Source organism: Pleurodeles waltl, chromosome 3_1 (genome assembly GCF_031143425.1).
Source record: "Pleurodeles waltl isolate 20211129_DDA chromosome 3_1, aPleWal1.hap1.20221129, whole genome shotgun sequence".
Classification (NCBI taxonomy): domain Eukaryota; kingdom Metazoa; phylum Chordata; class Amphibia; order Caudata; family Salamandridae; genus Pleurodeles; species Pleurodeles waltl.
The window spans coordinates 797,176,213-797,200,226 of record NC_090440.1 but is presented as its reverse complement, the minus strand read 5'-3'; the positions used below and the strand labels follow the sequence as shown (position 1 = coordinate 797,200,226).

The following is a 24,014-nucleotide window of genomic DNA, read 5'->3' as shown; positions in this document are numbered from 1 at the left end:
ATAGTATATTTCTCGTACTAGGGGTGTGACCCATAATGTACTTTCTTTTTTAATTTTGTATCATCAACAAGGACCAGAAGTGTTGGGGACTATGGGCATTAAGAATCCACGAAGGTAGGGCTCTTGCCCTATTATATAGCCGAAATAAAAACTTAAATAAAACAGATGACAAAGGAAGGAGCCACCCACCCAAAAAAAAGTTTGAAATGTGTATCTTTTCATTTTGGGCTAGATGGGATATTAAACATTTCAGAAAAAAATCTAATCTAGCGATTACTGGAAAATACCTATAAGTCTATCAAGTCATTTGAATATGTTTATTTATTTAGTTATTGTATTTACAGAGTGTGGTCCTAGTCTAGGGGTGGGTAAAGGGTAGGGTGAGAGGATTTACTGTACATAGCACCTGGAAATAGGGAAAAATCAAGAACACGGGTACATACATACCATAGACATCTATGCATTTATATGTCACCTGAGGGAAGGGGAGCAATGGTCAATTAATTAAAGTACCCTGAAACACTGTTGAATACTCTTTATGGCACAGACTGTAATGCTGCAATGAAGCATACCTCAGGAGTTCTGTTTATTCTCCCAATAGACCTGAGCAGTCCTGCACCTAAAAAGGAAGGGTGGATGGCCATATAACTTGCTTAATACATAAACAGACATTGTTGCCAGATAATGGCCAGCAGTCCCTTCTAGTCTCATACGGGCAGTGCTTAATTTGAACCAGTGTTTGCCAGTGCTCGGCACTGGTACTTATTTCTCAAAAGCAGCACTTTGACAGTCCACCACATGGTGGAGCTGTTTGTCTAATTTTGAGGTGAGAACAAAACGAGTGTATAAGAATTCAATATACATAATAAATTCATAATACCTGCTGCATAGACCATTCTTATAGCTGTGGGTGGCAGGGAATAGTCTGAAATTTCCCACTTGTCGGTGTGTGACGGTTATTAGTTGTTGGACCTGGCCCTTTCTACAGGTTCATTCCCAAACCTTTTGCCTTCACTCCTCCTGTTTTACTGAATTCATTTTTGTTGGCTTAAGGGCTCTGTCCACTTTATCGCTGCTTACCACTGCTAAAGTGCTTGCACTCCGTCCCTCAAACATGGTAAAATTCAACTCATTGGCACATTTAATTTACTTGTAAGTCCCTAGTAATCATTCTACATGTACCCAGGCCCTGTATATTAAATGCTGCTAGTGGTCCCACAGCACTCATTGTACATCCACTGAAATAGCCTTTGAAACATGTCTTAGTCTTGCCACTGCATCTTGCAGTGCATTTTTAAACTAGCATTTAGAGCCGGAAAAATAAACCTTTTGCCAGGCCCTAAAGTAGGACCTAAAGGAACATAGGGTAGGGTGTATTGTATTTAAAAATGAGGACAAATTGTTTTCAGTTTTACATGTCTTAACAGGGAAAAATCCTAAAGTTGTTTTTCACTGTTGTAAGGCTTATCTCTCCCATTGACTAACACCTGGTTGCTTTATTACTTTTGATAAGTGATAACTTTGATTTGGGACCATATAGCAAAAATACTCTTTACACTCACATGAATTGTAATTTAAAACCCTTTTAAGTCACCATTCCGAAAATGACACTTTTAGAAAGCTGGCATTTGCTTGTCCTAACAATTTTGTGTCTACAGCCTGTTTCCTGGATCACATGACTAAGGTGCAGTTGACCTTTGTGTATTCTTGGCAGACAGCCACACAAAAGAGGAACTGGGACTTGGCAGGATGGGGTGGCAGAGCTGTGGACAGCCCCACTTGCACTTCAAAGAGAGATTACCTCAGCACATACAAAAGGAATGTCAGACTAGCCTTTTGTGACCCCAGACCCAGTGGAGAGAGGCAGAGGGGCAGGTAATTCAAGACACTTCTGTGGGGAATAAACTCCAGTGGCTGGCTCCAGGTATAAAACTAGGACCATCAGACACACTCTTCAGAACACTTGTGGACCTGTAGATATTACGGAGGAAAGACAGCTCTACTGCCTGAGACCTGCCCTGCTGACTGAGAAAGAAGACTGGACCTGCTCTCTTCATCTCAGACTACCGGAATCACTACAAGGGCTAGGGACCTACCCTGTTCTAAGATACAGTAACATAACAAGCTTCGGAGGCCTTCCCATCTCACCTTCTGCATTGGGCCTGCCTGGATCTGCAAATAGACATGGCGGAGCACTGCTGGCCTCTGCTGGAGTTTGATTCTCAAGAGGTGCCGCCTGGGTCCTGGACCCTTGGTATGGCATCAGTTGAGCTTCTCCTGGAAGAAAAGAAAAAATCCTGAAGTTTTGGGCTCTTCATGATAGCGAACAGGTCTATTCATGCCTGCCGCCCGCACAGACCTTCAACACTAAGCTCCGGTGAATCCGACTCTTCTCACTACAGCGACCACTAGGAACTAATGGCAATGCGAGATCTGCACTTCACCAATAAGCATCAACAGCTCGTGGTGACCGCCAATGTGAAGCTTCAGAAACTATCGTCCTCAACATTGAACAGGACCTTCATACAGTGACGACCGTCCATGATGCCTAGCCTGCTCTTTGCGCTGCAGTGACAATCATCTGTTTTGTTCTTCCTACTTCACACGGCCAGGGTCTGCTTTAGGGCAGTGAGAGCGGTGCGGCCACACCGGGTGCTGGCCTAGATTGGGGGGCGCTGATCTCGGGGGGGGGGGTGGCAATGTATTTAGCAACGACTTACAAAACTTGTGATTTAAAAGCACCTGCTGAAAAGTTCCTTGTGCGTCCAGCCTTAAGGAAACAATTAAAATGTCAAGATACCTCTTGTGAATAATGTTCCTGCTAGGGAGAGAGGTGAGAGTTTTGTCTAGCGGCAGCTTTGACCCACCATAAAATAGTGCAGAGGGTTAATATGCCTTTGCAAAGAACAGAACTATATTTTATGTAGATAGTTGAGTGGATTAGTAAAGCCAGCTTTACAAGCGCTTTAAAGCAAATTAATGATAGTGAAAGGGGTGCTATGGAGAGATGGGGGGCATATTTGCCGGGTGGTAGTGAGTGAATCTGAGGAGGTGGTCATGGGGTGGGCCATCAAAAAAGACAGTCGCACAGGGGGCAAAAGCGCTAAAGCTGGCTCTGCTCATAGCCTTCTTCACCGCGAACTGGACTTCGCAATCTGCCTGAACTTGTGACTTTCATCTGGTCTTGAGTGACTCGATAACTGTGAGTGGCACTTTGTAGTTTAGGTGGTATACTTACCATATACCTTTGAAATTGCATATTTCAGGTTCTAATGATTGGGTTTTTGTCATTTTGGTGTCAAATCATTAATCAAAATTTTCATGTGTTGTGTTTATTACTGTTTAAGTGCTGCATACATACTTTACACATTGCCTCTATGGTAAGCCTGACTGCTTTTGTGCCTAGCCACCAGAGGGTTAAGCACATTTTAATTTAGTAGCTTTATGATGGTTAAATTTGACAAGGATTGTGGCTGTTGCTTGAGTAGGTTTTCACCACCTCAACCACCAACCCAATTTACCACAGTAGTTGTGTTGGTACAGACACTAGTAAGACCTGCAGGGGAACTGGGTGGTGCAAGCTTCAGAGTCCTCCTCCTGGCATTTACTGGTTTACAAATTAAAAAAGTTATATGTTTTAACTCTGTAACACCACTAGCACTAAGTAATACTTAACTAAGTTTTTTCTCCAACACTTCTATTACTGCCAGGTCTATTCTAACCATCTATTATTAAGTTATTCTGATTTTACCCTACCATCATCTTGTTTGAACATAACTCTATATTAGTGATAATTGATGGAGAACATGTCCATATTTATGCTCACACTTTTTTTGGGTAGTGAGTGAGCCCTCAAAAAGGATTGATATTATGACAATGTAACTTGGCAGTATTCTTTACAAAGGTGGTTCAACCTCACCCTCCATCTCATAAAGTTTCTGATTCCTCAACTCAGGCTGTTTTAGACAATCCAAGGCAATTCGATAAGAGACATTGATGAACAGGAAAGTATTACATGCATAGGATATGAGGACCTCAAAACTCATCTGTGTGATGACCATCAAGTAATCCACCTTGTGGCACTTTCCCAGATGCCTCAAACACAGTTCATGGAGTTGTTCGTCATTTTATTGATTTTGGCAGCATCATTTTTATTCCATTCTAAATTGACTCAGTCCCTTTTCTTTATTCTCCCAGTAATATTAACAGTGTCAGAGTTTAGAATGAACCAAATTTACATTTGAGTTCTCTTTAGCACTTCTGATAAATATACAGAAAATGACAGACTTTCGAGGTCATGATCATTACACTTTGCATTTCGCTCACTGGCGACAATTCAAAATATCACAGAGAAACCTTACATGGGTAAATATTATTTGAACATACATTTTCAAAGAAAATAATAAAAAAGTACTTAATTATAACACCCCTCATCTATATTTAACCCAGAGCACGCTAAAGTGCACACCTCACAAATACAATCAAAACAATATGTTGATTAATTTAAAACTGATCTCCAGTTTCTATATTGCCCCTAAGCACTCTTCAGAGCATTCATTAAATAAATTAGCCATGTCTAGGAACAAATAGTTATAAGCTCAATAGACATTTAACTAAACAATCACTTTAAAATGCATCAAATGATATTCTCAATTCACCTGAGAACAGTCTCCTCTCTATATTCTCCCAGGCTCTCCACATAAAATTAGCTCTTTAGAACTACCTTTTAGTATGTACATTTTTGTATGCTATACATTTAGAATAAGATACTCTCTTCTTATTCTCACTTACCAGATTTTCAAAAAATAAAAGAATTTCCTTGATGCTAATCTTTGTGACATGCTGTTCATTTTCATATTTCAACAAGGTAAACTACATTCATAAATACTTTTAGCCTCATGTCACTTAGCTACTTCTTAGCCCAATACATCTTTCTGAAATCGTAAACAAACAGGACTGGATGGAAACATATAAGAAAGCATTTTTTTTTCCGAATCTCTTTATTAATTGAGATAACCACAATTATCATATACAATCAAGCGCCTTGGTGTTCCCAAAATGACGTGATAATATATTGTCCAATGGTCAAAACAAGAAGAATTCAGAAGAAACAGACGGGAAAGAAGATGCTATCCGGAACACAACAGGGGGTGGAGACAGTGCAGGCGGATCCGAAAGGCTTGCTAATGTCGGGTGATGGGAAGCGAACCTTCAGGGTCATGGTGGCATCCTGACCTGCATGGGGATCTTCATGGATTGTGGTGATAAGAAAGCAATTTGCTGAGAAAACGTGCTCTGGAGCCAAGCCTGCCCTGCTCTGCTCCTACAGTTGAGGCCCAGGGAGTATATACTAACTTGGATGCAACCCTACATCACTGTGTACAGAATTACCCTTATGGATTGGCTTACCTACCCCACTAGAATCTCCAGCAATTCAACAAACCAGTCAGTGGTCTGTTGTACCATTATAGTATTTAGACTCAACCACGTGGCTACCAAACTAGTTGGAGAACAGCACAGTTTTAAGTCTTTCTGATTTAAAGCCTAAGAAGTTATGTTTTTTTTCCAGAACATACGGATCAGGACAGGGAACTCAGCAGACAAAATTATTTAGTGGTGCAAACAATAGTCCAACAGTTTAGAGCCAAAATGCAACAATATAGGCAGAGTTACTTTGTTGTAGCGAACCTAAGGGCAGGTTAGATAGAGCATTATTTTCTGTGTAATAGTTCTAGTGTTCAGAACATTCTTTGAACCAACTGGGCATTTTGTGATCTTTTCCGGAACAAGATTAAGACCCGAAGCAGAATCCGACTACCATTATATAGGAGCAGAAATTACCTTATACATTCAGATAATCTTTAACAAATATGTTCCCTATTCAGAAAACTTTCTGAAAACCCTGCAGAAGTTGGCTGATGCCTGCTCGGTGCTGGATTTTCCATCTGCGTGCTCTTAATCACTACGGGCTCATATTCAAGACCTGTAATTCACTGACTTTCGGAGATTTCTAGGAATATGCTAGGTAATGGTAAACTTATGGCAGGACACGTTTATGGCTGCAGTTCATTTTCCCCTTCATTAAAACCTGTTTTGTCTCCAGAGGGAAAATATTTTCACTTTACAGAAAGCCCTTCTTCCATGCTGTGGCTAATGTCCCTTCCAGTTCAGAACACACGCTTACTCATACCTTTTGTAGCAATACATTTCGGTGTGACTCTTTCACATACACTTTGTGAACTGGCCCAACACATGTAAAATGGGAGTATTCATGGAGTTTTTATGCTCAATTGCTACAACCAGAGAGGACTTCACCCTCTCTCCACTTTTATTTAATAGGAAGTATGATGTTTCAGGGCCGAATCACAGAAGCATGTAAGAGTATTTAAAAGAGTACTTCTGTAGTACTACTTCCCATACTTATAAATGTCTTCTGTGAATCGTCCTCATTAAGTAGTACTGATCGTTCTGGAGAGGACGAATAGAGAAGGGTTTTGTACAGCACACCAATTTCAAGCTCCCAGCAGCATCAGGCCAGTGAGCCCAAGGCGGGTAATAGTCCTTGCTATGCTGGTAGCATCTGCCTATCAGGGTGAAACCAGCACTAGTGATGGGGTACTGACATGCACACGAGAATGCTCAAGTCTGTGCCCCTTAGAGATGCATTGACCTAGTAACTCTAAGGGACATTTTCCAGATTCCCTCCAATCCCCTCAGACTTCTCGTTAGTATCCTCATTACAATCTTTGGAGGGGGGTCTTGGTACTGTAGGGACTGCCAAAGAACCCCTCCTCACATGGACAGGATCTGGCGCAGTTGGCTGGCAGACAGCAGCAGCGGTGGGCACTGTATGCCCACTGCAGTCTATTCTAGTTCAATACCAGCTATCGGGACATGTTCACATCGAGCCTTTTATTTTCTTGTTCACTGTTCATAAGGAAAGATCGATGGGAGTTTTTTGTAATGTGGCCAGATTTTAACATACATCACAATAGAATTTAACAAGGCTCAGCCTTGAAGGGAACACTTCCTCCCCTTCAGCAACCCTGCCATCACCTTGTCCCCGCCCCCACACAACCCACTCCCTAAAGACCACACCTTCATTTCATGGCTTGTGAGTCAAAGGTTCCTGTCAAATGCTGCCCCAGGGAGCTGCTTTGTACATGGCTGTTTACTATGTTCAGGAAAGCGCAGCAACCGATCAGACATCCAGGCAGAGGGAAAAGCTCCTGTTTCTTTAGTAGGTAAATAAAAATGCACAACGCTACACATATTTAAGGTATTTTTACTTAATGCTGCCAATAATCAAATGTACATTAGTTATTGAACCTGCGCTTGGAAAAAATTTACTTTGCTTCAAAGAGCCTGGGTACAGAACCCGAGTCTGGTGTTCTCAAAAGTAATTTTGCTGTCAACCAACTTTTCATGTTGTGTTACTAGCTTTAAAGTGTGTGCATTTTCAAGTAATTTGTAAAACCTTTAAAATGTGTCACTCAAGCTTATATTAGAGGGTTTGCTCAATCTCTGCAGCAAAAGGAAAGCTTGACTGTGGTTTTCGTGGCTCGGCCTCACAATCTCAGGGACACTCTTTGCAGTTGTGTACCCTCTTTAAACTTTAGGAGTTTGTGCTGTGAATTGGAGGGTTACTGGGGTTCATTTCATAGTAAAATGGAAGCTTGGTTTACTGGCTTCAAGAAACATTTGCTAATATGTGTTTGGCTTAAATAGTTCACTACCAGAAAGAAAGACATCAGTAGCTTATAAATAAGCCCTTTTACCAGAAGAGGGGAACTTACACTTCATAAATGGTATAGTGTGCTGGTCATACACTTCAAATGCAACCTTCAAATGGGTGACATTTAAATTCACTTAATGTTATTTGCACAATTAGAAATCAGTGGCTGTTGAATCGTTCTATGCAGGAAATCGATTTATTAGTCATTAAAACACTTTAAAAATGTAGATAGCAGTTACTTTTACTATACAAAAGCGTTAACTGACGAACTACAATCTTTCTAAATCAAAGCATCTGTAAAGTAGTGCACAGATTTCGTTCAGCAAGCTGAAGGGCATCATTACTGCTCAGTCAAATAAATAATCTTCACTTTGTTGATTTGGAGTCTGCTCACGGTACGTGGGAACCTAGCAGGTAGGTGGGCAGTTCTATTTAATGGATCCAGAGCCCTAGTACTTAGTTCAGTACTCATTTGGGTGCCTATGACAATTCGTTTTTGGACACTCGTGTCACCAGTCAAGAAGCTTAATAACTACCTCCTTTTATCAAGACTTACAAAATGAATTGAATTATACACAAATGAATATTCTATAAACCAATCACGTTCAAGAAATAATTTGCCTACTTAAATGTACTAAATAACTAAGAGACTCACAACACAGGAGCAAGGACTAAAGACATAGGCATCATATTTTACAAAGGTGTAAGACTTCAAACTGGGATGAGAGGTGACAAAGTAGACATAGAACCGATTGAGCAGTGGTGTTGATACTAGCTATTCTAGCTGAGAAGTAAAGTCTTGCATTCATAGTCCTTTCATTTCGTTTCTCAGCTATTTCTGGATTTAATTATAGATCCTGACTACCTAGTATTACCCTAGTGTAGTTGGGTCTTATCCATTTTACCTGGTTTGCATATTTCCTTGCCCCCACTTTTTAAATCTTCTATTTCTATCTTCTGGTCTTTCCAGTTTGAGACTGTGTAGATATTCTGTGTTCAGAGTTGTGCACATCTGAGACTATGCCTAGAGGTAGTTGCTGAGCATGACATAGGGTTGGTTGGATACCCAAGTTTCACAGTCATGGTCTATAGGGGGTGGTGGTGGGGGGATTCTCAGTTAGCTTTGTACGTGCTCCTTTGTGTGGGGAGTTCTCAGTTGGGCATTTCTTAACACAGGTATTTTTAGGGTGGGCATTTTACTTACTTGTAATGACAGAGAAGGATTTGATTTGAAAGAGAGCGTGAGTTATTGTACTCCAGAATGGAGGTATGATGGGTACTGAGAAGCTACAGTAGGTGAAAAGCCCACTGTGTATTGGGGGATGATGACAAGGTGTGTGAAAGTGTTTAGTTGTGCTGTTGTCTCAGTGTCAGGTGAGGGTTGTGTTGGGGATGAGTTGGAGTTAATTTAGTATTTTCTTATTAGCATATACACCATCCGAATTGTGAAGTGGTATATGTGAAGGGATTAAATTAACTGATCTGAGCTATTAGGTAGACATGGGTAAGATTATTTCTAAGCAGGATGAATTTTTAACTGGTCAGATTTGTTAATTTAGGTTACAATGTTATGTGAACGTCTCTTGATGTAGGATATTATGTTTGGGGGGGTGGAGGTTGCACCATGTGGTTGTTGATTAACAGTGTAAATTATAGTGTTGGTCTCAGTGAAGTTGAGGATTCAGGGTGTTATAATGTTAGGTTGTAAGGATTTTGAACTTTTCTGAGGTGTATCTGTGTGTGAAGTACAGGGTGTGTAGGTACACGTTGGATTTGATGTAATTGACTTTCTCAGTAGTTGCTTGCAGCTAGTGTCTACTAATGTTATGTGTTGTGGTGTTGATTAAGCTGCTTTCGTGTCGTGCAGTGCGAATAGATGTGTAGCTGGGTGACAGTGTACTCAGAATAAATACAAAACATCATAAACATAAATTAAAAAATAGACACGTTTGGAATTTAAAAGATAGGAAAATATGTGGTCACCCAATCAAAGCTTAGTATTTTTCAGCCTGCAATGAAGGCCCCACCCTCCGAGCTCATTACATACGTTCTCTAAAATCATTTCTATATCACATGACACCCGGAACAGGCGGTGACAAAGATACACATCGAGGTGACATGGCCGCCCCATCTCTGCTTCTTCTTTCAGTCACAGAAACATTTTCACAACTTCGATACCAAGGAGAACGTTCCCTTTCGCACGGCCAGGCTTTCAGAATCTTTGCGCGCTCACCTGCCAACATTTGGGCGTCCGACCTGCACGTCCCCTTTTCAGAAAACTTTACAAGTCAAAGGACGGAGACATCTCCACAGCGAAAGATCCGCACGAGTGCCGAGTTCTTCCCGAGTTGCTGCATCTGCAGGCATAGTCCGACGCAGCAGCGAAAGTTTGGAAATTACAAAAAACTCTTCCAGCTTCTCAGTAAGATAAACAGCACTGCATCGCAACAGTTTTTTCCCTTTGCCGTCTTCCCTCCGGGAGCAGATTATTTAGGATGACTAATATCAGCAGAGTTTTTCAATGACCACCTGGGACTGATTTCGCTGGCCGAACAGCCGTGTGTTATCTGCACAAAAGAGGTACATGCCTCGAGTGCAGTTAACAGCCTTGAGTGGACTGAAGCCTCTGCTGTCTGCAAACGCCCGAGGCAGCAGCGTCATAGAAGCCCTCGGGCGGATGCTGAGCCCGCCAACTCAGTGCATGTGGTACTGGACCTGAAGCCTCTCAACGCCTCACCAATCTGTTTATCAATTAGGCAGGGCAGCTGGAAGGGCCTTTGTGCCCCGCCTCTGCTGACATGTGGAGGCTGTTGGTTTTAATGTGCTCTGGTCTTCTTGCTGGAAAGCATAAACTCACAATAACAATTTAGAGGAGCTGTTGAAAAGGTTTATATAGTAGAAATGAAAGATAGTGCAGGACGTGGAAGGGTGGAATCACTAGGAGCAGAAGAGAGAAAGGGAAAAGGAATGAGCAGGCGGTATGAGTATGTCTATCAATCAGGGATTTGTAAAGCGCACTATTCACCCGTGAGGGTCTCAAGGCGCTGAGGGGGGAGAAGTTTGGGGGGGGGGGGGCGAGGTACTGCTACTGCTCAAACAGCCAGGTCTTGAGAAGTTTGCTGAAGGTAAAGAGGTCTTTGGCCTGGAGCAGGTAGGTGGGAAGAGTGTTCCACGTTTTGGCGGCGAGGTGCGAGAATGATCTACTGCCGGTTGTAGTTCTGCGGACGCGTGGGACAGTTGCGAGGTCGGCGGAGCGGAGATGCCGGGTCGGGGTGTAGAAGGAGAGTTGTCTGTTGAGGTATTCTGGTCCGGTGTTGTGTAGTGCTTTGTGAGCGTGGGTGAGAAAGCCAGCTGAAGATGAAGGTTGAAGGAAGAGCTATAAGAGACCGAAAAGGAGGAGCACACGGAAAACCTGAGAGACGGGACGATGGGGTGAAGGGGAGAATATGGAACAGAGAAAAGTGACACAGATGGCAAAGGTAGAGACAAATGAGATGAAGACTGACAAGAAGCCGCGAGCAGGGAACAGGAAGAGAAGTCGAGAAATGACAGAAAGAAATGAAGAATGTAAAAAAATTATAGCTGGCAGTAGGGACTGAGACAGACAATTTCAAGTGTACGTGGAGCAGATTGGTAAACAGGAAGAAGGCACTCAAAGTCTGCTAACTCTCCATCAATCCCAAAGGTAGATGGCCAACTATTAGCCTTTGCTTAATGGCTTAAAGGAGGCCTGGTATTTAGTTTTGACATTTGGGACAGGGAGGAGAGGCCATGTTATATATGGCACCCCCATTACTCCTCTGCCCTCTGCATAGCAGTCCAATACATGGGCAGATGGTTTTCAGGATCAAGAATAATATAAAATTATATATGGGTAAAATGTGTACTACAGGATGTTTTCAACAAAGGGTGAACAAAAATTTAATAACGAAATCTGGGCCCAACCACTTGCATCTATGGCGCTGAGCAGACAAGCTTAACTTAAACAAAATTGTGTAAAGTAATTTGCAGTATCAAAACAATTACAACATCAAAGCACAACACAATAAAAATGCCACATCCAATTTCTAAAAATAGAGAAAAAACTATTAAGAAAAGTGACATAAAAAAACTGAAATCCAATAAGAGGAACAAGAGAGGTATCACTAAGGAGAGATGGCTTAACATATGAAACCCAGCTAAGTTAATTAATAGTCCTACTGAAAATAGGACATTTAAGAGCACAACAGAAGACTGAGTGAGATTTGGTGCTAAAGAGAGAGGGCTTAACCTATGAAATTCAGCTAGCTTAATTAATAGTACAGCTAAAAAAGAGTTTTAAAACCACAACAAAAGACCGAGTGAGGATTGGTATGCTGACAGGGGCTAAAGGAAGAGGACCCATACTGTAGAAGCAGGAATGGAAAAGCAGAAGCAACCTTTGTGCATTGTGTTTCTGTTGATTACAGTCTGTGGACGATGCATAGTGGTTTCAGTGAGATTTAGAATTAATTGAAAGCTTGTAAAGAGCATAAAAACTAACTGTGACTAATGGGTGCAGTCCTGGTAATTGTACAAGATACTTGATTCTTAATCCTCTAAAGCCATTGAAGTTGGTCCATGAGAAGTCTCAGGTATAAAGAATTTGGTTAACAAGGGCCAGAACCAGACAGTTGTGGCTCGCGGGGCTACAAGAGTGGCACACTGGTGGGGGAGGGGTGAAGGTAATTTTAATAATAATTAAAAAAAGAAATCCTTATCTGCGCGCCGCCGATCCTCCATCTCCTCAGCAGGCACAGGCTCCCAGCCTGCCCTGCGGCCAGTCCTGACGCTGCTCAGAGCAGTATTAGGATTGGCTGGGAGCACCCAGCCAGGGCGCTCCGAGGCAGACTGGGAGCCGGTGGCTGCTCTCTCCAGCCCAGCAACACAGTGCCGGGCTGGAGACAGCACAGTGTGCATGTGTGATTGGCTGGCACGAGACAGCTGGCCAAACACACATGTGGATTGAGGGGAGTGCACAGTGCACTCCCCTCATCCCCAATGCCCCTCCCTTTTAACAACGAAAGGTTAATAAACATAGTTTATTAACCTTTCGTTGTTAAAGGATTTGCAGCGGTTGCTACTGGCGGGGAGGGGGGCGACGCTCCTCCGCCATAGAGGAGGAGCTGCCAATGGAACCAGAGTGGCTATCACAGCTTATCTTTTCCCATATATATTCATTAACACATTACCTTCCTTAGCAGCTGAAGAGCAAATGAGCAGGAAGCAATGTCAGAAGAAATCTGGGAAAGATTCCGTTCAACATCAAATGGGACTACTCTATGGCATGCAGACTTTGCAGGAGTGGTGCAACTTCTGATTTCACTAGCCCAGTAACACCTTAGGTCGAGGTCCTCTACCTTCCGAGCATCATGATCATTGTTTTACATTCCTTTAGTCCAAGCCAGTGGCCAGTAATCCACTCCTCGATTGACCTCAGGCAGAGATGGAAGGATACATCATTGACATATAGGGCCTCTGCTGCACATGTTTTGAAGCAAAGGGTACAGTTTGGCCAAAAGCTCTCAGTAAATGTTTAAAATTTGAGAGGGGAGGAGTGTAACCTGCAGAGACTCCACAGTGAGGAGGACTAATGTTGAAGAATCCAATGATCAAATGTATGATTGGAATCCAAGAAGGACTCCTGTCATTACTCCCCAAGTCAATTATCCTGAGGGCACTCAGGTGACCAACCTGGATAGAATGATCCATGGTGCTGAAAGCCTCCCATAGATGTAGGAGAGTTGGGGTGTTGACCTCACCATTATCTACCTCTGCTCTAAGGTTATCTAAGGTGGATGGGAGGACCAGTTCAGTATGGTCTCTCACTATGAAGCATGCCTGAGAGATATCCATTGCAGTTCTGGATTCAAACAAGCCACTAAGTTGATTCCCTATGTTTCCTTCCAAAAGCATAGCTTCTGCCAGTAGCAACAACATCAGTCAGTAATTAGACAGATTCATAGGACTGACACCCATTTTTGTTTTATGATCAGGGTGGCCTAGACCACTTTAAATTGAACCAGTACAATTCCTTGTTGCATATAAACATCAATTTAATATTTCCAGTGTTCAGTAATGAGTGCACTATGATCCTTAAAGATAGCCATTGGACTAAAGTCAGTTGGAAAACCATATATAAAATCTACTGAAATGCATTAAGATCACAGAATGAGGGGAGGGGTAACTGTGTACTTACTGTAAGTATCCATCTCACAAAGCATAGGGAGCATTGGGAAGTTTGATCAAGCCATGAGTCATGGAGTGTTTTTCTTAAAACAAGTACAAACAACATCACAGAAGTTCCTTACGGAATGAGTGTAGGATGAAGGAAAGGGAGAGAACATTTAAAAGACCAATTTTTGGATATTATTATTCAAATAAAAATATTTTTGAATTTTCTAATAAAGAATTTTGTACTGGTGGATTGCCTATTTATGTAATTCATGTAATGTAAGTCATTGCACACAATTACAGGAGATTCAGAGGAATAGGGTAATTGGGAACAGGAATAGGGATGAATGTAATTTTTAGAGCAGGTACAGGTTTTAAGACTATATGCCTCACTAGAGCAGAAATTCATACATTAACCTCTGATTTAAATCATAAATGATCTGTCCACATCAAGGTCTAAGTTGTGACCTTTCCCAATAGAGTCTCTTCAGCCTAAACAGGATCAAAGGTATGATTGCTCAGGAGCCAGGACCACTAATCGATTGAAGCATATTAAGGCTTATAAATCATTTGATAAAAGGTGAATCCATAAGGTCATCAAACCAATAATTAAAATATTCAATAACTAAATGTTTGTTGAAAGAGCTTGCAAGGGGAGAAGCTGGATCCACAAATTAGGAAAATAAATACCAGTAAAAACCAGATACGTGATTTTTAAGCAGGAGCACAAGAGTTAATTTGTGGTTAAGAAAAATATGAATTAGAATGAGCTCTGGTAGAACTGTTTTGGGCAAGAGGAACTCTAGTACAGTCAAAGATGATCTAACAATTGCTGCTGCCTTGCCACTATGGGACCTGTATGCACAGTCTCTATGTAGGATACAACAGAATTGAGGAACAGCTACAGCAGCATCAGAACTTGACACTTGGTTGAATTTGTGAAAGATTGAGCTCATTTGAAGCAAATTATAGGATCTTCGCTTTTAATTTTTCACCTTATAGCTCAACATACATTGAAAAGGGCTAACAGTGAACAACCACACATAGCGCTTCATTCCACTAAGGTTCATCAAATGTATTCTTGGCAGAGAGAGTTGCCTAGTATTTCTGTATAAAGCCTAATCTAGGCTTAGTCTAGTCATTTAAAAATAGATTATTCAAGGCCAGTAATTCCACGACTGATCAGGTGAACTGGAAACATCTATGAAAACGGCCTGTGGGATTCAATTAATATCAAGATCAGACGGGTTCCATAAATCGTCATATAATCATTGCTCACAGTTACCTCATATGTCATTTTCCCAACATACCACTGAGGGATGAACCATTATTAGTCTGCAAATCGTGTCCACATATTTTAGCAAAAGCTTTTGCAATACTTTTCAATAATGAAATTGGGTGGTGGGAGAGGCATGATTTTTAATCTTTGCCCTTTTCAAGGAAAATTACAAAACTGCATCTCCTCAGCAGTGTGGTGTGACTCAGATTCTTTCACTTCACTGAGTAGAGGAACAACAGTATTTACTTATCAATTAGTTATATGTTTTAGACAATTATAAGGGAATGCATCAGAGCCACGTACATTTTTGTTAATTGAAGAGATTATAATCTCTTGAAAGTTTTTTGTACTGATTGGCTTGTTATGAGAAGTTTGGTCCGTTTTAGGAATATGTGATAATGAAATATCTTCCAAAAGTTCCACAAGATCACTTACAGGAGATAACGAGTCACCTGAATTGTGGGCAAAATAATCATCTTTAAATGTTCTATGTGATTATTCAAATACTGTTTTGGAATCCTGCCTTATACTTCATAAGACTCAGGTGTTGCCATAGCTCACCTTGGATTCAAAGGATGATTTCTTGCTGTGATTTTGTATAAATGGCATCACTGGTGACCACATATTGCATCACATATGAAAATGTACATATTGTCTACAAAATGTTCTTTTAGTCTGCAGCCTGACAAGTGTATTTCCAGTGTTTAAACTTCACTTATAATTGTAGAGTTTAGACAATTTGTTTTCAGACTGGTCAACAAAACACCACTTTAGAATTACCTCTGGAAAGCCATTTTCTATGTGTTGCTGTGTATTATTTTATTTGTGTATTTATTAATTTAGTTTATTGATTTTTAAAAGTGGCTTCTTTTATGATTACTCCATAAAGCAACACACACTTAACTATTATTAAAATATGAAGTGCCATAAGGTGACCAATGGAGTTTATAGTGAATAGAGGAAACAGTCAGTGTATATTTAAATATAATGCATTTTATTTTTATGGGCTGGCTTGACAGCGCAGCGATTGCAGGACAAGTATGTGACTGTCACCAGGAGAGGGACTTTGGCTCCGCCCACACATTGGGAGCCACGAGTGCATGTTTTATTTTGGCAGAGGTTGTGTGCTTTCACAAAAATGTACCTGCCCTCCACACAGCCGTGATCATATTGTTTATTTGTCCTGTTGCCCGAGCTTGAACTTTCAGGGCCACACAAATGACATTTCAATGCTATTAAATTGTCTAAGATAACTAGAGAGCTTATGGTGTTTTGAAGAACAGATGGAAGGAGGGCAGTCATTATTAACCGCAGTGCAACTGTCACTTAACCTATTTGCCTATACCAATATTATTCCACAAAAATACATATTCATTCGGATTCTATCTATTTGTAATGCTCCACATTGCCATACAACATTCTCTTAAAACCAGCCCTACTGGCATAGTCAATGCTTGTTCTGCTTTTTAATTGATGCTGGATTTACAAATTGGCTTCTAAAGGTTGCAACAGTTGGATGAAATAGCTTAATTTTGTGATTTTTATATACATGTACATTTTGTCAGGTGCTTTGTCACAAAGAACAAATAGTAGACAGAAGTAAAGCATGCCTCCGATCAAGGCAATGTTTTGCAAAATGAACAGTTATTACTCTTCACAGATTATGCATATGAATGAATCAAAGGGTGGGAATTTGACAAGGTGCACTGGTTCATTTGCTAAAGAATAGGAAGGACAGTTAAAACATTTAACACCAGAATCCTATTCATGAAACGTGGGTATAGTATGCTATTGTGATAAGGTGAGCAGCATTTGCCTTCGACACATTAGACATTTGCTAACTGGAGCCTGGATTGAATCCCTCCTGGAACACAGACCCCCTTCCTCTTCCACACATTGTCTAACTGAGACGGGCCATGTTTCAAGGTTGAAATTACAGCCGAAGATCAGGCTGTGTGATGATAGCACTGATATTAGAGCACAGTAAGGCATCAGTATGATTCGAGGGATGCTATGTTGTCACTGTCACATGTACTAGGACATTAAAGGTCATCACCAAGAAATGGGAGAGTCTGAGATCTTGGCATTGATATTGAGATGTGCACCAAAAACTGTTGCTTTTAGTTTCTGTTATATCAGTTTATTTACACAGTTAATGTTATAGCTAGGACAAAAGCTGGAGTGCATAACTATCTAGAGCTCATTACTGTACACTAAAACTTATTGCATGAGCAAACCTTCACCTGCAGAGTGTTTTTTTGGCAGTGTTGATTTTGGCTTTCAGTCCAGCTCTGTCTAAGAGGTCGTGATGTTTCTCAAAAAAGAAATATTGACGCAAATGAATATCACATGTATTAAAAAACCTATATCATCAAAGACATTTTAAAGAAAAGAATGTATCTATTTCGGTGTTTGAAGTGTACTAATCACTCCCAGGTTACCTCAGACTGGTTTTGTTGTAGGTATATATAAAGAAATGCAGGTAATGGGAAGGTGCACAGCTGGACCACCTGAAGTTGGGCATGCTTGGCCACTGTCTCTTACTTTCCAAAAGATGCCAAAGTCTTGAAGAACACAGTTGTGAAAGCCAAGAGGGAGAAGGCATGCTAGTCAGGCAACTGACGAGCTACGCCCTAGAGTCATATGCATCATTTGTGTGTCAACTCATATTTTACAGAGTGCCATGCTGTAATTCCGGGTATTTGTGTCAATTATGATCAATTATGATGAATATATATATATATACTGTATATCTATATATATATATATATATAGAGAGAGAGAGAGAGAGAGAGAGAGAGAGAGATTTTATAACACTTCTTACTCAGAAGAATCGCCGAACAGCAAACTTTTTAGGAATATTGGACACTTTATTCAATGCACAAATTGCGGCAACACGCTTTCAATCCTTTCCCTGATGCGTTTCAACTGGTGGTGAGCCTTGGTCACAGGTGAGCTTAGTCTCTGATTACCAACGTGACTTCTTGATTTTAAAAGAGTCACAGACCAGGTAGTTATTTCATGGCCTTAAAGTCATACCATCATCAGAGCGTGCACTCAGTGTATCTCCGCATTTTTCCCTTTCATTTTTCTTTCACAGCCACTGCAGTCATTAGTAACATTCTTTACTTTAATTGCGCCAAACTGGTTCACCTAAAAAAATAGCCATGCTGCCACAATATTAACCATCTCATATTGAGCCCAAATATCCATAAAGTCTATAAGTAGAAGACGTGTCTCATTTCACTCCCTTTCCTGCTTTACCAATAATATGATGGTTGGATTCATTTCCGTACCTTAGAATTTCTTTTGGCGCTTTATTTGATTGCACAAATTGAACCAGCACGGAAAGGATTGAAAGCACACTGCCGAAATTTGTGCATTGAATTAAGTATCCAAACCCCCCGCCACTCACAGCCTATGGCTTGGGGCCAGGCCTTGCAGCCAACTATCCGCAGACAGCCAAGCCGTGCACAGCCTTCGTCCGTCCACAGCCTGGGGTTGACTGCAGGGCCCGGCATTCTTCAGCATTCCTTCTTCCTGAGCCTATCGTGGCCCCAGAGACTTCATCCCTTAGCACCTGTTTTTATTTTTGTGAGTGCCCTGGTGCCTTCCCAGTACACCCACCAAACAGCAAGTTAGGGTCCGTGGGTGTGGCTCCAGTGCCCCGCTAGCTCCCTGCATGCACTCATCCTGGGTGCTGCAGCAGCCAACATTGTTCCTGTCCGGCGAGAACAGCTATTTTTGTTCGCTCCTGCCGGGTGGGACCAAGGTATGTTTCTCTGCCCACAGGAGCGCTGGTAGGGAAAAAGAGGTCACCCCCACATGGAGGGATCACTTTTAAAGCTTGCGTCGAGTGAAAGCAGATATGGTTTCCTGAAGGCATGTCTGCTCCTACCTGGCAGGAGCTTACAAAATGCTCCCGCCATGTGAGAGTACGCATATGTTTCCCTGTCCACACAGATGCACGCAGGGAAACTACTGTGTCCTGCAGGTGGCCTTCCCTGGAGATTGTAATTGAGTTGGCCCCAGGGTATGGGGTCTTCGGGCCTTTACACGCTCAGGGAGGGAGTTGCGTGGCTCCGCTTCCTTTGAAGTTCACTTCAGCCCTGGTTAATGGGGTCCCCTGGGCCTATTATGGCTTGTGGAGGGGCCACATGCCCCGTACCCTCTTTTTCCATGACAGCCCGACGGGATGGGGTCCCCTAGGCCTTCCAGAGGCTCAGAGAAGAGAGGCTACCTGCCCCCACCTCAAAACCAATGTTTTGCACCTCCCATGAACACAGAGGCACCACTCTGGGAGGGTTTTTAATCATAAAGCAGACATGTGCCTTTTTCTCTTTTAATTTTGAAGCAGATTCACTGATTCTCCACAAATTGGCAGCAAAGTTGAAAAGAAAAAACATTTTTGGTCCCTGCGGGGTCCCGCTAGGACCCCACCACCAGGCCTAGGAGGCCAGTTTAGTCCTACCCTGCCCTCTTATGTCTTTGTTTAACCTTTTTAATTTAGGGCTTGGGATTGACTCTGGAGGCCTAAAACGGCTGCTACTGCATCCTTGCTGATGTGGTGGCAGCCACGCAGATCCTCCACGGCTTGAAATATACAACATTTTTGAGCTCCATTTGCTCATACTGAACAGATTTACACCAAATCACAAACAGAACTCTTTCTCGCTGTAACTGTTTCTATAGTTGCTAAGGATAAATGAATGGGATGTTTTGGGATCCTCCTTTTCTCTCAATTCACCCCTCCCTCCCCTGATGGATCACCCCAAAACGTTCCAGGAATGAGTTGAGGTGGAAGAACATTTTCTTTGGAAAGTTTATGAAGATTTGTCAAACAGTGCCGAAGTTATAAGCAAACCAAAATAATTTTTTCCTGTGGAAACACAATCCTAACTATAACTACCCAGTGATGACTACCACTGGGGATAGTTAGGAATATGTTATTTATTATAACTTTAATAAACAAATACAGAAAAGCACAAGCATTACAAATTGTACAGTTATAACTATACATTTTATCTTCCAGCATGTCCGAACAATATTATAACTTTAAAACCTCACCATATTGTGCTATCAAACTTTGTTACACAGGGCAAAGCCTGTGCGTAGTAGGTCTGTCCTGTCCACCAACACCTTTATATAGGGTGGAGGCTGTGTGTAGTATTGTTTAGTGAGAGAATAGCCTGCCCATAATGGCAAGGCACTGATCTGTCCACAAAGACGTCTGTGCAGAGTGAAGGCTGTGCATGGTAAGGTTTTTATGAAGGACTGTCATGCTTGCCATGACCTCTGTACAGGGTGAAGAATGTCTGTATTAATATCACCTATACCATATGCTGCTTTGCTCATTTAAATGGGTGTCATTTTAAATAAGGCATGCCACATAGCTTTGACAGAGTCTCACCACATCAATATATAAAAGGCAGGCCTATTGGCTTTGTCATTGTATCAGCAAGGCAGACCCATTGGTGTTGTCAAAGAATAATCACATAAATAGATTTGATTCACTAAATTTCCAAAACACACCATCAGAAAAAGACCTCCAAAGCGAAATATAAGCAATTCCTTACACACTTAAATTCTCCAGGGTACCCAAAGAATTAACAACCTAATATTCATGTATACCTAGCCACTGATCAATAACCACATACAGTCAATAAATCACAGTCACATTTTGTCAAAAACGAAATCTGGTGAATGAACTCTCATATTTTGTTGGCACTTAGCATTTGAGCGGTATTTGTAACTTATGTTTTTTAAACCTACAAAACGGCGGCTATCTCTGATGGTATACCAGAAAGGGAGCACTCTGCCTCACACTCCAAATGGTATATGTGCCCCCTTTTTCTTGTCCTTGGCACTCTGCCATTTGGGAGGTAACTGCCATCTGTGCTACCTTGTCATATTAGAATTTGAAAACATCACTGATTTTAACTAAAAAGAATCGCAAAGCGTTTCTTATTTGCTTACCAGCACTGTACCTAGCGCTCTGCGGCGCAGTGAGGTCTGATCAGGGGGCGGGGTACTGAACACAGAGGCGCCACTTAACACAGCAGCACTATAGTACTTCAGGCGTCTGAGTAACTTTTGGAATAAAAGAATACCTGCAGCACAGACGTGCAGCTGATGTGTGCAGCAGGTGTGCCAAAGGCAAGCCAGTCTGTGCCCCTCTGCGTCCCGACCGTGGCTAGAGCCAGATACCATGCTGGCTGCGGTCTAGAGGTAAGATCCCTAACCAGAAGCTGGGATTTCACTTACTCTTCTTAAAAAAGTAATTGCCACTAGGAAGGCAACCTTCCATGTTAGAAATTTAATTTGGCATGACTGCATAGGCTCAATGGTGGTCCCATAAGTCGTGTAAGAACTATATTTAAATTCCAAGAAGGAACTGGTGGTGTTCTGGGTGGAATGATGCGTTTTAAACTTTCCATTAAAGCTTTAATGACAGGAACTCTAAATAAAGAGCTACGTTGTCTATTTTGTAAATATGCTGAAATTGCAGTAAGATGAAGTGTTATTAAAGAGAATGCTAAATTTGCTTTTGTAAATTAAGTAAATAACGTACGATGTTTTGTGTTGACGCTCTAAGAGGGTCAATATTTTTGGATTGACTGTAATATACAAATCTTTTCCATTTGTTTGCATAGCACTGTCTAGTAGTGGGTTTTCTTGCTTGCTTAATAACTTCCATACATTCTGAAGGGAGTTGTAAATATCCAAACTCTATGACCTCAGGCGCCAAATTGCTAGATTGAGTGTTTTGGGATTTGGATGTCTGATTTGACCTTTGTTTTGTGTCAACAGATCCGGTGTGACTGGGAGTTTGGAGTGTGGTACTACTGACAGATCTAATAAGGTTGTGTACCACGGTTGATGTGCCCATGTTGGTGCTACGAGTATCATGTTGAGTGAAGTTTGGCGCAACTTGTTGACTAGAAACGGGAGGAGTGGGAGGGGGGAAAAGCGTATGCAAATATCCCTGACCAACTCATCCATAGAGCATTGCCCTTGGACAGGGGATGCAGCTGTCTGGATGCAAAGTTTTGGCATTTTGTGTTTTCGCTTGTTGCGAACAGATCTATGTTTGGTGATCCCCACTTTTGAAAGTATTTTTGAAGTACTTGAGGATGAATCTCCCATTCGTGTGTTTGTTGGTGATTTCTGCTGAGGATATCTGCCAATTGATTGTCTGTCCCTATAAGGTATTGTGCTAACAGATGAATTTGGTTGTGAATTGCCCATTTCCAAATTTGTTGGGCTAGGAGGGAGAGTTGGGATGAATGTGTCCCTCCCTGTTTGTTTAGATAGTACATGGTTGTCATGTTGTCTGTTTTGATAAAAACATTCTTCTGTTTGAGAAGAGGTTGAAAGGCTTTGAGTGCTAGAAAGACAGCTAAGAACTCCAAGTGGTTTATGTGTAGCTGTTTGTGTTTGACATCCAATTACCCTTGAATGTTGTGATTGTTTAGGTGAGCGCCCCAACCAATCATTGATGCATCTGTTGTAATTATGGTCTGAGGCACAGGGTCTTGAAATGGCCGCCCTTTGGTTAGATTTGTGGAATTCCACCATTGAAGGGACATGCATGTTTGGCGGTCTATCAACACTAGATCTTGAAGTTGACCATATGCCTGTGACCATTGTTGTGTAAGGCACTGTTGTAAGGGCCACATGTTTAGTCTTGCAGTGGAACAATTGCAATACATGATGCCATCATTCCTAAAATGTTCATGACACATCTGACAGTATATCGTTGATCTGTCTGTTCTTGTGTGATTATATTTTGGAAAGCTTGTATCCTTTGTATATTTGGATATGCTAGAGCTTGCTGAGTATTTAGTACTGCACCCAGAAACTTGTATTTGTGCTGGTTGCAGGTGTGATTTCTGGTAATTTATTGAGAACCCTAGTTGCGTATGACTGTTTGATGTTATTAGCCAATCGTCTAGAAATGGAAAGACATGCATATGTTGTCTTCTTAGGTAGGCTGCGACTACTGCTAAGCACTTTGTGAATATCCTTGGAGCTGTTCTTATTTCAAAGGGCAACACTTTGAACTGGTAGTGCTTTCCTTCAATGACAAACCTGAGATATTTTCTGTGTGCAGGATGGATGGGTATAAGGAAGTACGCATCTTTGAGGTCTAATGCTGTCATGAAATCTTGTTTTTGTGGTAGTGGGATGACATCCTGTAAAGCTACCATATGAAAATGTTCTGACAGGGTGTAAAGATTGAGGGTCCTGAGGTCTAATATCGGCCTGATGGTGTCATCTTTTTTGGGAATTAGAAAATATAGTGAATAAACTCCTGTCCCTATTTGAGATTGTGGCACCAATTCTATTGCTTGTTTGAGTAGTAGATATTGTACCTTTTCTTGCAACAGACTGATGTGTTCTGTGGATAGTTTGTATGACCTTGGTGGGATATTTGGAGGAGTGTGTATCAATTCTAGGAAATAGCCATTGCGGATAATTGATAGCACCCAATTGTCTGTGGAAATATTTTGCCAATTTGTGTGGAACTGTTGTAGTCTTCCCCCCACAGGAGAGGTGTGGAGTGAAAGGAAGTGAGAGAAGTCACTGTTTTGGGTGCTGTGGAGGTTGCTTAGAGGCCTGAAATTTCCCTCTATGTGTGGGGTACTGCCCTCTATATGTGCCCCTAAAACCACCCCATTGGTATTGCGGTTGGTAGGCTGGGTTTGCTTGTGATGTGGATGCCCCAGCTGTGTGTGGTCTGAACCCACCTCAAAACTGAGGTTTTCAAAAGGACCCCCTGTATGGTGCTGAGTAGAGTGCGCCCAT

The 24,014-nt window shown here is 41.7% G+C and overlaps 1 protein-coding gene across 5 annotated transcripts in view; it reads right to left on the bottom strand.

Moving 5' to 3' along the window:
* The window catches only part of DENND2B (DENN domain containing 2B), a 916,594-nt gene that overhangs the window by 331,219 nt on the left and 561,361 nt on the right, over nucleotides 1-24,014 (bottom strand). Inside the window, exon 1 of one of the 5 annotated variants that reach the window (XM_069223663.1) lies at nucleotides 9,969-10,110. The exons of 3 other annotated variants lie outside the window; for them this stretch is intronic. In XM_069223663.1, the coding sequence (XP_069079764.1) occupies nucleotides 9,969-9,978 (10 nt within the window). In that variant the 5' untranslated portion in view covers nucleotides 9,979-10,110. Of the gene's footprint in view, nucleotides 1-2,148; nucleotides 2,279-9,968; nucleotides 10,111-24,014 lie in introns of those variants that run through there. One more of the 5 variants, XM_069223661.1, reaches the window with a different exon arrangement.